The sequence below is a fragment of the Triturus cristatus genome, chromosome 4_2 (genome assembly GCF_964204655.1).
Source record: "Triturus cristatus chromosome 4_2, aTriCri1.1, whole genome shotgun sequence".
NCBI classification, from domain to species: domain Eukaryota; kingdom Metazoa; phylum Chordata; class Amphibia; order Caudata; family Salamandridae; genus Triturus; species Triturus cristatus.
In genome coordinates, this window is record NC_140586.1 from 963,155,380 (window position 1) to 963,171,419 (window position 16,040).

General features: G+C 48.5%; 1 protein-coding gene across 5 annotated transcripts in view; it reads left to right on the top strand.

Annotated features, from left to right (window-relative positions):
- Positions 1 to 16,040, top strand: part of LOC146839143 (uncharacterized) — a 377,863-nt gene that overhangs the window by 311,097 nt on the left and 50,726 nt on the right. For 2 of the 5 annotated variants that reach the window (XM_085603171.1, XM_085603170.1), the window contains exon 3: positions 4,706 to 5,044. The exons of the other annotated variants lie outside the window; for them this stretch is intronic. In XM_085603171.1, coding sequence (XP_085459297.1) covers positions 4,706 to 5,044 — 339 coding nt within the window. The remainder of the gene's footprint in view (positions 1 to 4,705; positions 5,045 to 16,040) is intronic. 5 annotated transcript variants of the gene reach the window in all.

A 16,040-nucleotide genomic window follows, 5' to 3' on the forward strand; every position in this document is an offset into this window, starting at 1 on the left:
TGCAGTTGGTACAGAAACAAAACAATGGCTTGACATGAAATGGGCTTGTACCCTATAGTGTGGCACTGTAAACAATATCTTGTCCCGACGGGACTACAAAGATTGAACAACGAGGCAGACGAAGCTCTGACAGAGCAAAGACGAGCCAACAAGTCCTGCCACGGCCCTGGAGGGTCGTGGCTATCGCAGGTGCGTGGATGCATACGGGGCTACTGGCAAGACAGGGGAGGGGCTTGCAGGGATGGGGAGAGCAAATGGGAGACGCGCAGGGTAGAAACAAAAGGATTGTGAGACACAACGCTTCCTTCGTGCCTGTGTGGGAAGTTCTCCTCCTTGTTTTGTTTTCCTTTTGTTTGCTGTCTTTACTTTCTGCAGGCATTTCCTCCCTTGTCTCAATTTATAGAGGCTTTTCTTTTGGTATACGGGCATTTCTTTCCTGGGACACAAGCTTTTGGCATCGGTGGTCCCCACACACCCTTCCCTATCGCATTGTTGCGAAAGAAGACAAAACTTACCTAGGTCCTCTCTTGTTTTTGAGGGTAATTGGTTGGCCTCGAAGATATCATCCAGGAACACCGCCACCACAGGAGACGCTGCAAGGAAGTAAAAACAAAGAGACTTGAGAGAGACTTGAAATAGGAAAAAGAAGGACAGTACCTCAAGATAAAATTACAATCAATCCCTTGTATGCAAAATACTCAATAAAGGAATAGCATATACACTCCGAGGCTGTTTAACTCATTGTGAAACCTAACCGTGAAGAGCGAAGTTTCACATTTGGTGGAGAATGCGGGCATTTGTCCATTAGACTGACATAATGGAAAACCTTATACAGCAGCTAATCCGCGGGCAAGAGAAGCTTGAATGGGCCATTGGGAGGCAAATGACGTCCGCCCAAGCTGACAGAGAGATGTTCAAGGCCTCCCTAACCCAACAAGTGGACTGCATACAGAAAGTGGCTGAAAGCCAAACCCTATCGGTCCCGACCCAGCAGAGCCGGCAGGGCGTTCAGGCGGGCTATCCTTCCATTTCATTACAGAAATACCAATCAGGTGAGGATCCGGATGCTTTTCTATTGAATTTTGAAAGGGCTGCCCAGGCTTGTGGTTGACCAGAAGGAAAATAGCCATTCTTTTTAGCACCACTACTGACTGGGGAAGCACAGGCTGCATACCAAGTAGCAAACCCCGAGGGAACCACAAGTTACAAAGACATTAAGAAAGATATACTGGACCATCTCGGCATGGATCCAGAGGCGTTCCGGGTTCGCTTTCTAAAGGAACGGGGAAATCCAGGGGATTCCCCAAAGACCTTGTTTTTCAGGCTAAAAGCCGCCGCGGATAAGTGGCTGAGGCCCCATGAGAACAGCAAAGAAGAAATAATGGCGTTAATATATTTAGAACAATTTCTAGAAGCCCTGCCCACACCCACGCAAAGGTGGCTTAAACAACAGACCCACCTATCCATAGAACAAGCAGTAGAAATGGCGACGTCCTTTGCCCGAGCACAACCAAAACCATTCTCCCATGAACCCGAGAAAACCCTACGCTTCCCTTCAGGCCGCGGGCGAATAGAGAAGAAAAACAAGCCTTCTGTGGAACCTCCCAAAGATTGTAATCCCAAAAATGATGTCACCCTCTTTAAAGGCCCACAGTGCTATGAATGCGGAGAGTGGGGCCATATAGCTAGGTTCTGCCCTCAGAAGAAAAACCATGATGAACCAATGGATGTTAGTTGTGTTCCACGCAGCATTCTATATACGGAAGAATGTGGATCTTGTTTTTTTGTAAGTCTTATTCTGAATGAACATACGGTTAGAGCCCTCCTGGATTCAGCATGTAGACAATCTGTTGTGCGTAAAACGTTAGTAAGAGAGTCTCAAATATGTCCCAATGAACGAATAGAAAACACAACAATGATGGAGGGTCCAAGGGAGAAAAGTTTATAGACCTGCAAGATAGTAATACCCCAATCAAGTTTACTACAAAACACAAAGAACTATCTTGGGTCTAAGAGTGAACAATGCTCACAAGTGAACGAATACCCATACGTTGTGTACATGGGGATGTTTGTGTTTATCCCGTACCCCAGATTCCTCTCACACTGCCCGATGGAGATACCCTACATACAAAGGTAGGGGTGATGGATACCCTCCCGGAACAGTTACTTCTAGGAACAGATAACCCTGTGTTTCTTATCCTGCTTCAAAACTCCTTGAAAAAGGCTCCTGTTCATCCTTCCATCCTTTTCACACAGGCCCATTACAACCCCTTCCGATCATCAATAAACCATTTGAAAGAATTGGCATGGATCTGGTAGGACCACTCCGTAAATCGAGAAAAGGGTATCTATATATATTGGTCATAGTCGACTATGCCACTGGATACCCAGAGGCCTTCCCACTAAGAACGCCAAATACCAAAACCATCAGTGAAAAGCTGTTAGAACTGTTTTCAAGGGTAGGGTTTCCCAGTGAAATATTAACAGACCAGGGAATCCCCTTTGTGTCCCGCCTTATGAGACAAGTATGTAAAACCTTGGGCATTTCCCAGATACGGACATCAGCGTACCACCCCCAGACAGACGGTTTATGTGAGCGATATAACCCTACCCTAAAACTTACCCTTAAAAAGATGTTATCCTCTGAAGGAAAGGACTGGAATATGCTGTTACCCCTTGCTCTTTTTATCATCCGCAGTCAGACCAAGATTAGTCTGGGCTGCTCTCCATTTGAGCTTCTTTATGGCAGACAGCCCCGAACATTACTGGAAATGACAAAGGAAGCATGGGAACAGGAAACGCAGGAAGAGACTCAAAACCTTCTCAAGTATACCCAAGCACTAAGGTCACGTCTCCACAAATTGCGAGAATTTGCTTCCGCCAATCTAGAACGGGCCCAAAAACGTGTTATAATAAAGGGAAGAAGTGGAGACAGCTTAACCTCCATGATTGGGCCCTTATACATATACCATCCTCCCTAAACCATAAACAGGCAGACTGGAAAGGTCCCTACGAGGTTATCGATAAAATAGGTCTCACGACTTATAGGTTGAGGTTGTCACCAGCAAAAACCCAGATCTTTCATATAAACCTTTTTAAAAAATGGTTGGGGCCCCTTCCAAAACATGTTCAAACGGCCTTCACAGAAAACCCATGTTCACTATCCACGGTAAATCAGATACCCATAAATGACAATCTGAGCCCCAGCCAAAAGGAATCCCTCTTCCATCTCTTAAACACCTATTCGTCCATCTTCTCTGATCTTCCTGGTAGAACCTCTCTGGTCGAGCACGCTATCCCAACATCCCTGGGAAAAGTAGTAAACAACGCCCCTATAGAATTCCAGCAGCTAGGAGGGACGCTGTTACAAAAGAAATAGAAACCATGTTAAAGCACGGAGTCATAAAGCCATCCCACAGTAATTGGTCTCCTCCCATTGTCATAGTCCCAAAACCTGATGGCTCCATTCGTTTCTGTATAGATTTTAGAGCAGTCAATGCCATCTCAAAATTCGACTCATATGCCTTACCCAGGGTTGACGAGCTGATTGAAAAATTAGGTGACGCTCAGTATATAACCCCACTCGACCTCACATATGTATTGGCAGGTCCCACTAAGACAGGAAGACCAAGAGAAGACGACCTTTAGTACTCCCACTGGCCTATACGAGTTCACTGTATTGCCTTTTGGATTACACAGGGCCCCCGCGACTTTCCAACGTCTCATGAATAAGGTACTCCACCAACACCAGGCCTATTCATCTGCATACATCGATGACATCATCATATTTAGTCCTAATTGGGAACAACATTTTTCTCATTGTAGGGACGTTTTCCAAGCCCTCAAGATGGCAGGATTACATCTTAATTCAAAAAAATCCAAGGCGGGGTTCTCTAAAGTAAAATACTTGGGGTACCTCCTCGGGGATGGAGTCATTGCACCCCAACAAGAAAAGGTTAAAGCCATCATGGACATTCCTTTCCCCTCTATGAAGAAGGGTGTCAGGTCTTTCTTGGGTCTTATCGGCTATTATCGTCGGTTCATATCTAATTATTCTGAGATAGCATCTCCATTAACCGATTTATTGAGGAAAGGAGTGAAGAATAAGGAGATATTACACCCCTCCCACACCGCTGAAAGAGCCTTTTCTGCTCTCAAAGAAGCATTAACGAGCAGTCCTGTACTAATTTCTCCTAACTTTAACAAGCCTTTCTTATTACAAACAGATGCATCGGAGATGGGCTTAGGGGCTGTTCTTTCCTAATACACTGAAGACCACATGGAACGCCCTGTACTGTTCATTAGTCGCAAGCTCTTTCCTCGAGAAAAAAAATACTCAACGATAGAAAAAGATTGTCTGGCCATCAAATGGGCGATAGATAAGTTACGTTATTACTTGGAGGGAACACACTTTACCCTATATACGGACCACGTACCATTATCATGGATGAGCCGTAACAAAGGTAACAATCCCCGAGTACTGCAGTGGTTCTTGTCCCTACAACCCTATTCCTTTGACATACGACATCGAAAGGGGACTGCAAATGGAAATGCCGACTTGTTTTCTCGTCATCCGTGTTTCCCCGAACGGGAAAAATCCGGGGTAGGGGTGTGTCAGGAAGACACTAGCATGAATGAGAAAAGCCCTGACATAGACCGAAGGGACGATATACCACCTTATGTTTTCCCCCTCTTTTATTTGCAGCCTGTGTGGAGTGAAAAACTCGATCTCCCTTTAAGTGGCACAGAGTCGCTGAGCGAGGTGTATGGACCCTTTAAGGAAACTGCCGGGACCGCTCACGTGATCGGTGACGTACAGAAGGAGGAAGCCCAAATACAGGAAGGAGGAACGGAACGGAAGACGCGAGGAGCGGGAGAGAGAGAAGTCGAGGTGTCACCGAGGAGAAGCGAATCTCCGACGGACGGAAGGGAAGACGGCCCGACGGGACTACAAAGATTGAAGAATGAGGCAGACGAAGCCCCGACAGAGCAAAGACGAGCCAACGAGTCCTGCCACGGCTCTGGAGGGTCGTGGCTATCGCAGGTGCGTGGATGAATATGGGGCTACTGGCAAGACAGGGGAGGGGCTGGCAGGGATGGGGAGAGCAAAAGGGAGACGCGCAGGGTAGAAACGAAAGGATTGTGAGAGACAACGCTTCCTTCGTGCCTGTGTGGGAGGTTCTCCTTCTTGTTTTGTTTTCCTTTTGTTTGCTGTCTTTACTTTCTGTCAGCATTTCCTCCCTTGTCACAATTTATAGAGGCTTTACTTTTGGTATACAGGCATTTCTTTCCTGGGACACAAGCTTTTGGCATCGGTGGTCCCCACACAACCTTCCCTATCGAATTGTTGCGAAAGAAGACAAAACTTACCTAGGTCCTCTCTTCTTTTTGAGGGTAATTGGTTGGCCTCGAAGATATCATCCAGGAACACCGCCACCATAGTAGACCCTGCAAGGAAGGAAAAACAAAGAGACTTGAGAGAGACTTGAAATAGGAAAAAGAAGGACAATACCTCAAGATAAAATTACGATCGTTCCCTTGTATGCAAAATACTCAATAAAGGAATAGCATAAACACCTCGAGGCTGTTTAACTCATTGTGAAACCTAACCGTGAAGAGCGAAGTTTCACAGTCGAACAGCTATTTTTGTTTAAAAGGAATAATGACACTGGCAAGAGAGGTTTTTGTTAACCTTGACTGTTGCCTCTGGTTTTGTATATATTTCTATATTAATGTATGGTCAGTGTGAAGCTGGCCATTGAGGTGGGCAACGGTCATCTTCACTTGGTTATTCTGTAGTTTTGATTGACGGTCTCAGGCTGTGCGACATCGAATCCCCTGGCTGCAATCCCCCCACCCCCGTTTGTTTGGATTTTTTACCTCTTTTAGTATGTCCATCGAAATCTGAGATGGGTTTAGGTTCCTATTGTCTGTACTCAGGAGCCATGCTGCCAAATTCAATGATTGGAGTTTTAACCGTTGGACTTGCCCTTAGAGTCTGGTCAGCAGGTCTTGTCTCCAGTAGAGTGTATTGTGCCATCCTAGTGACATGTCTAGGAGGTACGGTTATCACCATTGGCTCAGCCAGTCTGGTGCAATCAGAATAATTTTGATGTTTGCCTTGCTAAGTTTCACCATCATTGTTGGGATGAGTTGGATTAGAGGAAATTCATAAACAAATTCTGTTGGCCCATTGCCCACTGTGCTCTGTTGCCCAGAACACAGTCTTTCTTGCTGTGGCGATCAAATCTAACATTGGGATCGCTAGTCTCAAAAGATGTTTCCCATCACTTCATTGTTTAGGACCCATTTGTGAATTTCCTTGCGGTGTGGACTGAGGCAATCCACTTGTAGGTTCTGGCTTCCTGGAATGTTTATTGTCGATAGAGATTACCCTCTGTTTAGAGCCTAATGCTACATCACATGAGCTCGTATGGACGGTTGCCTCGTTCTTGTTCTTTCTTGCTTGTTCATGCAATGCATGCCGGGGGGTTGTGCGTTTGAAACATGGTGTTGTCTGATTTTAGAAAAGGTAGGAAAACGTTTAGGGCTAGAAGAACAACTTTCAGTGTCAAAAGGTTGATGAGGAACCTTTTTTCTTTGGATGCCCAAAGGCCCTGTATTGGGAGGTGACCTAAGAGGTGACCTATTAATCCAGTTAATGAGGTATTTGTTACTATAATCCTCCACGCTAGAGACTGTGTAGCCTTTTGCATTAGATATATATGGTCTTCCTAGCTGTTCTTCGCCTGTGACCTTTGCGACACTGTTCACTCACTGTTGAAGAGATATCATGAACAACCTTGCATGTGGGTCTGCATAAATGCAGGATGGCATGGATCCCAGTACAGAGGGAACCTGTCGAGCTGTTGGTTCGTTGTTCTTCAAGTTCCAACACTGCTTTGTACAGATGTTTCTTTTTTTTTTTTTTAAAAGAACCGTTACAAAAAACAAGTACAATACAGCGATGACTGTAGACATATCATACATCAATAAGCATGTCCATTGCAGTTCTTCCCTTATTGCGCCCAGAGGCCCTATGCGAAGCAGCCCTACAGCTAGTTTTGTCATGTTATTCTGTTTACTCCAAAGCCAGTGGAACCACCCCCAATAGCTGTAGACAACGTTCCCCTGCTTTCATTCCATCTGCTTCAAATCTTTATTCATTCATGAGGATTCCCCTGCCTTCATAGACCTTGCATTCTGTCTGCATTCACCAGTCCAAATATGCCTCCCATTCTCTTAACTTCGAAGCAGATGGTGCTCTCCACATTTTAGCTATATTTTTCTTCGCCACCATAAAACCCAGCGTCTTCCAGAGCTGGTCTGTGTTAGTTAGGTCTGTCGCCTCCCACATATTCAGACAGCACCATTTAGGTGAGGGCATCATATTCCCTTCCAGATTCCCCAGATACAGGATACTACTGCAGCCCAAAATGGCTGTGCTGGACAGTCCCAAATCACGTGGAAGAACGTACCCTCGGAGCTGCATCCCCTGGGACACTGTGGTGATTCAACTCTACCCATCTTGACCAGTGTGGTACACGCGTAATAGGTCCTGTGCAAAATCTTAAGTTGCTGTAATCGAAAACGTTGATTCCCCATCAGAAGGTTCATGGTGTCGCTGTTCCAGAGTCATCCCTCGCTGTGTCTTAATCAACCAGATGTAGCAGCCAGTTCCGTTGTCCCTGGCCTCCCACTCCCTTGGGGCGATGTGTGCGTGATGTTTTGTCCTTGACTGTTTGCCAGCCATCTATCCAATTCCAAGCTTCCTCTGGAGTCTCGAAGAGCCACATCTTCCCTTTCGCTGCCACACAAAGTTTGGCCGGGAAGATCATTATATTTTTCACTTCTCGCTCCCGGGAAGCTCATCACAGCTTTTGCACATGTTAAGTCTAATTGGTCGCACACTGCTCCACCTACCAAGCGTGTTACCCCAATGAAAAATGGTCCCTGAGGTCAGCGTCGGCGAGTACGCCTATGCCCGTGTAATGCATGCAAGTATGAGTAGCGTTAGCCATCCCTGGACACGTGTTTCGAGGTAGTTGCCTCTCGTCAGCAGGGAGTAGGAAAGTGTGTAGGGTTGCTGTGTAAGCTGCTAAAATCGTTATCAGGTCAAGTACCTCTCGTAGCGCGCAGGTGCGTAACCATGAGCCCGTTGGCTCCAACGGCTCAAGGGAGCCTGAAATAAAGTTAAGTCTAATTGGTCGCACACTGCTCCACCTACCAAGCGTGTTACCCCAATGAAAAATGGTCCCTGAGGTCAGCATCGGCGAGTACGCCTATGCCCGTGTAATGCATGCAAGTATGAGTAGCGTTAGCCATCCCTGGACACGTGTTTCGAGGTAGTTGCCTCTCGTCAGCAGGGAGTAGGAAAGTGTGTAGGGTTGCTGTGTAAGCTGCTAAAATCGTTATCAGGTCAAGTACCTCTCGTAGCGCGCAGGTGCGTAACCATGAGCCCGTCGGCTCCAACGGCTCAAGGGAGCCTGAAATAAAGTTAAGTCTAATTGGTCGCACACTGCTCCACCTACCAAGCGTGTTACCCCAATGAAAAATGGTCCCTGAGGTCAGCGTCGGCGAGTACGCCTATGCCCGTGTAATGCATGCAAGTATGAGTAGCGTTAGCCATCCCTGGACACGTGTTTCGAGGTAGTTGCCTCTCGTCAGCAGGGAGTAGGAAAGTGTGTAGGGTTGCTGTGTAAGCTGCTAAAATCGTTATCAGGTCAAGTACCTCTCGTAGCGCGCAGGTGCGTAACCATGAGCCCGTCGGCTCCAACGGCTCAAGGGAGCCTGAAATAAAGTTAAGTCTAATTGGTCGCACACTGCTCCACCTACCAAGCGTGTTACCCCAATGAAAAATGGTCCCTGAGGTCAGCGTCGGCGAGTACGCCTATGCCCGTGTAATGCATGCAAGTATGAGTAGCGTTAGCCATCCCTGGACACGTGTTTCGAGGTAGTTGCCTCTCGTCAGCAGGGAGTAGGAAAGTGTGTAGGGTTGCTGTGTAAGCTGCTAAAATCGTTATCAGGTCAAGTACCTCTCGTAGCGCGCAGGTGCGTAACCATGAGCCCGTCGGCTCCAACGGCTCAAGGGAGCCTGAAATAAAGTTAAGTCTAATTGGTCGCACACTGCTCCACCTACCAAGCGTGTTACCCCAATGAAAAATGGTCCCTGAGGTCAGCGTCGGCGAGTACGCCTATGCCCGTGTAATGCATGCAAGTATGAGTAGCGTTAGCCATCCCTGGACACGTGTTTCGAGGTAGTTGCCTCTCGTCAGCAGGGAGTAGGAAAGTGTGTAGGGTTGCTGTGTAAGCTGCTAAAATCGTTATCAGGTCAAGTACCTCTCGTAGCGCGCAGGTGCGTAACCATGAGCCTGTCGGCTCCAACGGCTCAAGGGAGCCTGAAATAAAGTTAAGTCTAATTGGTCGCACACTGCTCCACCTACCAAGCGTGTTACCCCAATGAAAAATGGTCCCTGAGGTCAGCGTCGGCGAGTACGCCTATGCCAGTGTAATGCATGCAATTATGAGTAGCGTTAGCCATCCCTGGACACGTGTTTCGAGGTAGTTGCCTCTCGTCAGCAGGGAGTAGGAAAGTGTGTAGGGTTGCTGTGTAAGCTGCTAAAATCGTTATCAGGTCAAGTACCTCTCGTAGCGCGCAGGTGCGTAACCATGAGCCCGTCGGCTCCAACGGCTCAAGGGAGCCTGAAATAAAGTTAAGTCTAATTGGTCGCACACTGCTCCACCTACCAAGCGTGTTACCCCAATGAAAAATGGTCCCTGAGGTCAGCGTCGGCGAGTACGCCTATGCCCGTGTAATGCATGCAAGTATGAGTAGCGTTAGCCATCCCTGGACACGTGTTTCGAGGTAGTTGCCTCTCGTCAGCAGGGAGTAGGAAAGTGTGTAGGGTTGCTGTGTAAGCTGCTAAAATCGTTATCAGGTCAAGTACCTCTCGTAGCGCGCAGGTGCGTAACCATGAGCCCGTCGGCTCCAACGGCTCAAGGGAGCCTGAAATAAAGTTAAGTCTAATTGGTCGCACACTGCTCCACCTACCAAGCGTGTTACCCCAATGAAAAATGGTCCCTGAGGTCAGCGTCGGCGAGTACTAGACCTGATACGATTTTTAGCAGCTTACACAGCAACCCCACACATTTTCCTACTCCCTGCTGACGAGAGGCAACTACCTCGAAACACGTGTCCAGGGATGGCACACGCCACGCATACTTGCATTCACACTCGAGCATAGGTGTATCCGCCGACGCTGACCTTCAGGGACCATTTTCATTGGGGGAACACGCCTGGTAGGTGTAGCAGTGTGCGACCAATCTGGTTTAACTTTATATTCAGGCTCCCTTGAGCCGGTGGAGTCGACGGACTCATGGTTACGCACCTGCGCGCTACGAGAGGTACTAGACCTGATACGATTTTTAGCAGCTTACACAGCAACCCCACACATTTTCCTACTCCCTGCTGACGAGAGGCAACTACCTCGAAACACGTGTCCAGGGATGGCACACGCCACGCATACTTGCATTCACACTCGAGCATAGGTGTATCCGCCGACGCTGACCTTCAGGGACCATTTTCATTGGGGGAACACGCCTGGTAGGTGTAGCAGTGTGCGACCAATCTGGTTTAACTTTATATTCAGGCTCCCTTGAGCCGGTGGAGTCGACGGACTCATGGTTACGCACCTGCGCGCTACGAGAGGTACTAGACCTGATACGATTTTTAGCAGCTTACACAGCAACCCCACACATTTTCCTACTCCCTGCTGACGAGAGGCAACTACCTCGAAACACGTGTCCAGGGATGGCACACGCCACGCATACTTGCATTCACACTCGAGCATAGGTGTATCCGCCGACGCTGACCTTCAGGGACCATTTTCATTGGGGGAACACGCCTGGTAGGTGTAGCAGTGTGCGACCAATCTGGTTTAACTTTATATTCAGGCTCCCTTGAGCCGGTGGAGTCGACGGACTCATGGTTACGCACCTGCGCGCTACGAGAGGTACTAGACCTGATACGATTTTTAGCAGCTTACACAGCAACCCCACACATTTTCCTACTCCCTGCTGACGAGAGGCAACTACCTCGAAACACGTGTCCAGGGATGGCACACGCCACTCATACTTGCATTCACACTCGAGCATAGGTGTATCCGCCGACGCTGACCTTCAGGGACCATTTTCATTGGGGGAACACGCCTGGTAGGTGTAGCAGTGTGCGACCAATCTGGTTTAACTTTATATTCAGGCTCCCTTGAGCCGGTGGAGTCGACGGACTCATGGTTACGCACCTGCGCGCTACGAGAGGTACTAGACCTGATACGATTTTTAGCAGCTTACACAGCAACCCCACACATTTTCCTACTCCCTGCTGACGAGAGGCAACTACCTCGAAACACGTGTCCAGGGATGGCACACGCCACGCATACTTGCATTCACACTCGAGCATAGGTGTATCCGCCGACGCTGACCTTCAGGGACCATTTTCATTGGGGGAACACGCCTGGTAGGTGTAGCAGTGTGCGACCAATCTGGTTTAACTTTATATTCAGGCTCCCTTGAGCCGGTGGAGTCGACGGACTCATGGTTACGCACCTGCGCGCTACGAGAGGTACTAGACCTGATACGATTTTTAGCAGCTTACACAGCAACCCCACACATTTTCCTACTCCCTGCTGACGAGAGGCAACTACCTCGAAACACGTGTCCAGGGATGGCACACGCCACGCATACTTGCATTCACACTCGAGCATAGGTGTATCCGCCGACGCTGACCTTCAGGGACCATTTTCATTGGGGGAACACGCCTGGTAGGTGTAGCAGTGTGCGACCAATCTGGTTTAACTTTATATTCAGGCTCCCTTGAGCCGGTGGAGTCGACGGACTCATGGTTACGCACCTGCGCGCTACGAGAGGTACTAGACCTGATACGATTTTTAGCAGCTTACACAGCAACCCCACACATTTTCCTACTCCCTGCTGACGAGAGGCAACTACCTCGAAACACGTGTCCAGGGATGGCACACGCCACGCATACTTGCATTCACACTCGAGCATAGGTGTATCCGCCGACGCTGACCTTCAGGGACCATTTTCATTGGGGGAACACGCCTGGTAGGTGTAGCAGTGTGCGACCAATCTGGTTTAACTTTATATTCAGGCTCCCTTGAGCCGGTGGAGTCGACGGACTCATGGTTACGCACCTGCGCGCTACGAGAGGTACTAGACCTGATACGATTTTTAGCAGCTTACACAGCAACCCCACACATTTTCCTACTCCCTGCTGACGAGAGGCAACTACCTCGAAACACGTGTCCAGGGATGGCACACGCCACGCATACTTGCATTCACACTCGAGCATAGGTGTATCCGCCGACGCTGACCTTCAGGGACCATTTTCATTGGGGGAACACGCCTGGTAGGTGTAGCAGTGTGCGACCAATCTGGTTTAACTTTATATTCAGGCTCCCTTGAGCCGGTGGAGTCGACGGACTCATGGTTACGCACCTGCGCGCTACGAGAGGTACTAGACCTGATACGATTTTTAGCAGCTTACACAGCAACCCCACACATTTTCCTACTCCCTGCTGACGAGAGGCAACTACCTCGAAACACGTGTCCAGGGATGGCACACGCCACGCATACTTGCATTCACACTCGAGCATAGGTGTATCCGCCGACGCTGACCTTCAGGGACCATTTTCATTGGGGGAACACGCCTGGTAGGTGTAGCAGTGTGCGACCAATCTGGTTTAGCTTTTGCACATGGTTGGTGAAATCCGGAACGAATATAACAGTTGCAATTTCCAGCTTGAGGGATGGTCACTCCGTGCAGTCTGCAGTACAATGTCTCCATTCCTGTAATTAAATGTTCACACCACTATGGGGCACGGGGCACACCCGGTCTCTGGGACCGCCTTGGATGCAATGGGCTCTTTTCACCGAAAAGTAATTGGAGAGGCCTCGAGGCTGAAGGTGTTTCAGGATTCGATCTTTGACAAATAGGTCAGTCGAGGGGCCTTCCACCCGCTCAGGGACCCCAAGAATGTGGACATTATTTCCACTGTAGGGCCCCTCAAAATCTTCCATTCTGGCTTCTTGAACATGTGTTGTCGATTAAAGGTCTTTAACTTGGGCCTTAAACATTTTGGCTTCAGTCTGTAGGGTAGTTACTGTGTCCTCAACAACTTTGTTGCAGGAACCTAGGTTCCCTAAGTCAGCATCCACCAATGTAACTTCCAATGTGACTGCGTCTTTTTTGCCCTCCACGACCGTTCTAACCCCTTGAATTGCTGCCATTATGTCTTGCAGTGTTAAATCTCCTTCCGCTGCGGGATGGGGCTGCTGTTGCTCTTCCGCTGTAATCGCAGTTGTATCTGCCTTGAACTGCCCATATTTTTCCATTTTAGTCTTGTGCACCGCTCGCAGTCCCTTGCCCCCTGACATCCTTCCTGGCTCTGCTAACATCGTGTAATGCTTTAGGCTGACCACTGGGCGTGGGGGTTCCCAATGAGGGAAGAGGGGTGAATTGACTGGGCCTCCGGCCTCTTACCAGACGGCCCTAAGGAGACCACCACTGCTCTGTAGGCCCATGCTTGCTCTTCTGTTCCTGAGATCCCACGGGGGGCGGCAGCAAAAACACTCAGAGGCTCAGGGCCCCTCTGGCCAATGGCGACCTCTTATTAATATTTGTTCATGAGAGCCCAATTCAGGGCCAGGCGGGCAGTGCTCTCCTTTTCTATACCAAGCCCCTGTTCTAGGGTTGGGCCTTTCAATATCAACCTTTAATGTAGGGCCATCCCAGGCCTAAATCAGGCAGTCTGCAAGGCCCCCCGGGTCCACTGGCACCCCGCGGGGGCCAAGTCACTCACTGAACCACCCGCACTTCGAGCCAAGAGCCAAGCGGCTTCCCCCGCCCATGGGTCTCTCACCTTCTTGATGCGCAGTACACCAGGGCTCACCCGGTCTGCTGTTAATGCATCAGCGGCCACCAGGCTAGCTCCTCTTGAGGAGTCTGGGTAGATTCACGTGCGAGCTTCATCTCCTGCTCGGCTCCTCAAGTACGCCTCCGCTTGTTCTCAAGGTTGTGTCCGCAGCAGCCCCCTTGTCATTCAGCAGGGGTCACTCCACTTCACTTTACCTACAGCATCACTGCGTGGGGCCACAAGTCAAGCAAGGCCGTGGTCTCGGTGTTGCAGCCAGGCCTCAGCTGCCAGCTACCTTTAACCTCACAGTTTCGGTCGGGGGAAAAATGCTCGGCCATCGTGTTGCTCTATGTTGCTTTTATTATCTGCATCCGCTACGGAAATCGGATTAATGTTCGGATAAGCAGGGGTCTTACGCGGTGCTCAGAAGGAGCCCCGTCAAGATGAGGCCATCTTGGTCGGCTTGCTGGCCACTCCCCCATGTTTTGGACAGATGTCATTTTCTCCTCCGAAGGATACATTTTTTCTTCTTACTTGTGTCTGGCTTCACTCCCAGTTAAGTTAGACTTTGGACTGGTTTTAGAACCGACTATTCTAGTTTGATCTTTAGGCCTGGTTTTTGCAGGAGATTTACTGTGAACTAAAAATTGTGGGCTGTTGTTTTAGGAGAGTTTACTTTTATAAGCCAATCATCTAGATATGGGTAAATATAAGCCTTGTTTTTTCTGAGATGGGCTGCGTAATTCCTGGTCTAGGGAGCTATACTCGAAAGTCGATGACCTGTTTTATGTTACTGGAACCTTAGCACTGCAAAAACAAACTTGGGTTCAGGGAAGAAGGGACACAACTGATACTGGGGCTTGTCTATGCAAAAAAAAAAGAAAACCCATTTCGGGAAGTGAATGCATAGACTTAAAAAGTAGATGCTGTCTCGTGAGCATAGAGTTAACTATTGAGATGCTGTTCAGACTACAAGTATGATTGAAGGCAGCATTCTGAATCATCTGCAAACGGCTTGTGGGTGGGTGGAACCACAAAACCCAGGGCGTTCTCAAGTCCAGCATCACATATAAAGAGGTTCACCAAAAAACTGAAATGTCTTCATTAGACAGAAGCAGTAACTACCAATGCATTGCACTGAGTTAATGTTATCCAAGTGCCGAGTCCTGCAAGTTCTCCCTACCACTGACCACCATCACCACCACCCAACCGGTGGGAAATGGCAGAGACCAATCTTCCACACACACACCCTGATACATAACACAACACATAAACATTTAGGAGGATTACATTCCTTTTACTTTTTCACAAAGACAAACTAGTTTTAAATGGGCCATTTTATATTTAGGGATATGTGATTTGTATGACCATTAGTGGCGAAGCAAATGTGAGTGAGGGGTCATTAATGAAAGTCACAGCGCTGCAGCTTTGTGATAACCAGACCTACGCCAAGGCTTCTCTCCAGAAGAGCGAGGGATCATTAATGGAAGTCACTGATTCCCTCACACTGTGTGATAACCAGACCTAGGACAAGACTTCTCTCCAGAAGAGCGAGGGATCATTAATGGAAGTCACTGATTCCCTCACACTGTGTGATAACCAGACCTTCGACAAGGCTTCTCTTCAGAAGAGTGAGGGATCATTAATGGAAGTCACTGATTCCCTCACACTGTGTTATAACCAGACCTTCGACAAGGCTTCTCTTCAGAAGAGTGAGGGATCATTAATGGAAGTCACTGATTCCCTCACACTGTGTTATAACCAGGCCTAGGAAGAGGCTTGTCTCCAGAAAAGCGAGGGATCATTAATAGCCTTTAGCTTAGCGACATTTCTCCTGTCATGTCAGGTCAGTAGCGCCCACTTTGCATCTCATTAGAGATGCAAAGCTGGGCGTTAAGAATCCCGGCGCTAAAGCAAGGTTTCACGCGTTAGCGTGACCTTGCTAATTAGGCGATAAAATTATCGCCGATTTTCGGCCAAGAATGGCCGCAAAAGCGGCGATAATTTTTTATCGCTATCTTGTAAATATGCCCCTTATACATTTTTGAAAACTAGACACCCAGGGGAATCCAGTATGGGGTGACTTGACTGCCTCCCACCAGGTTC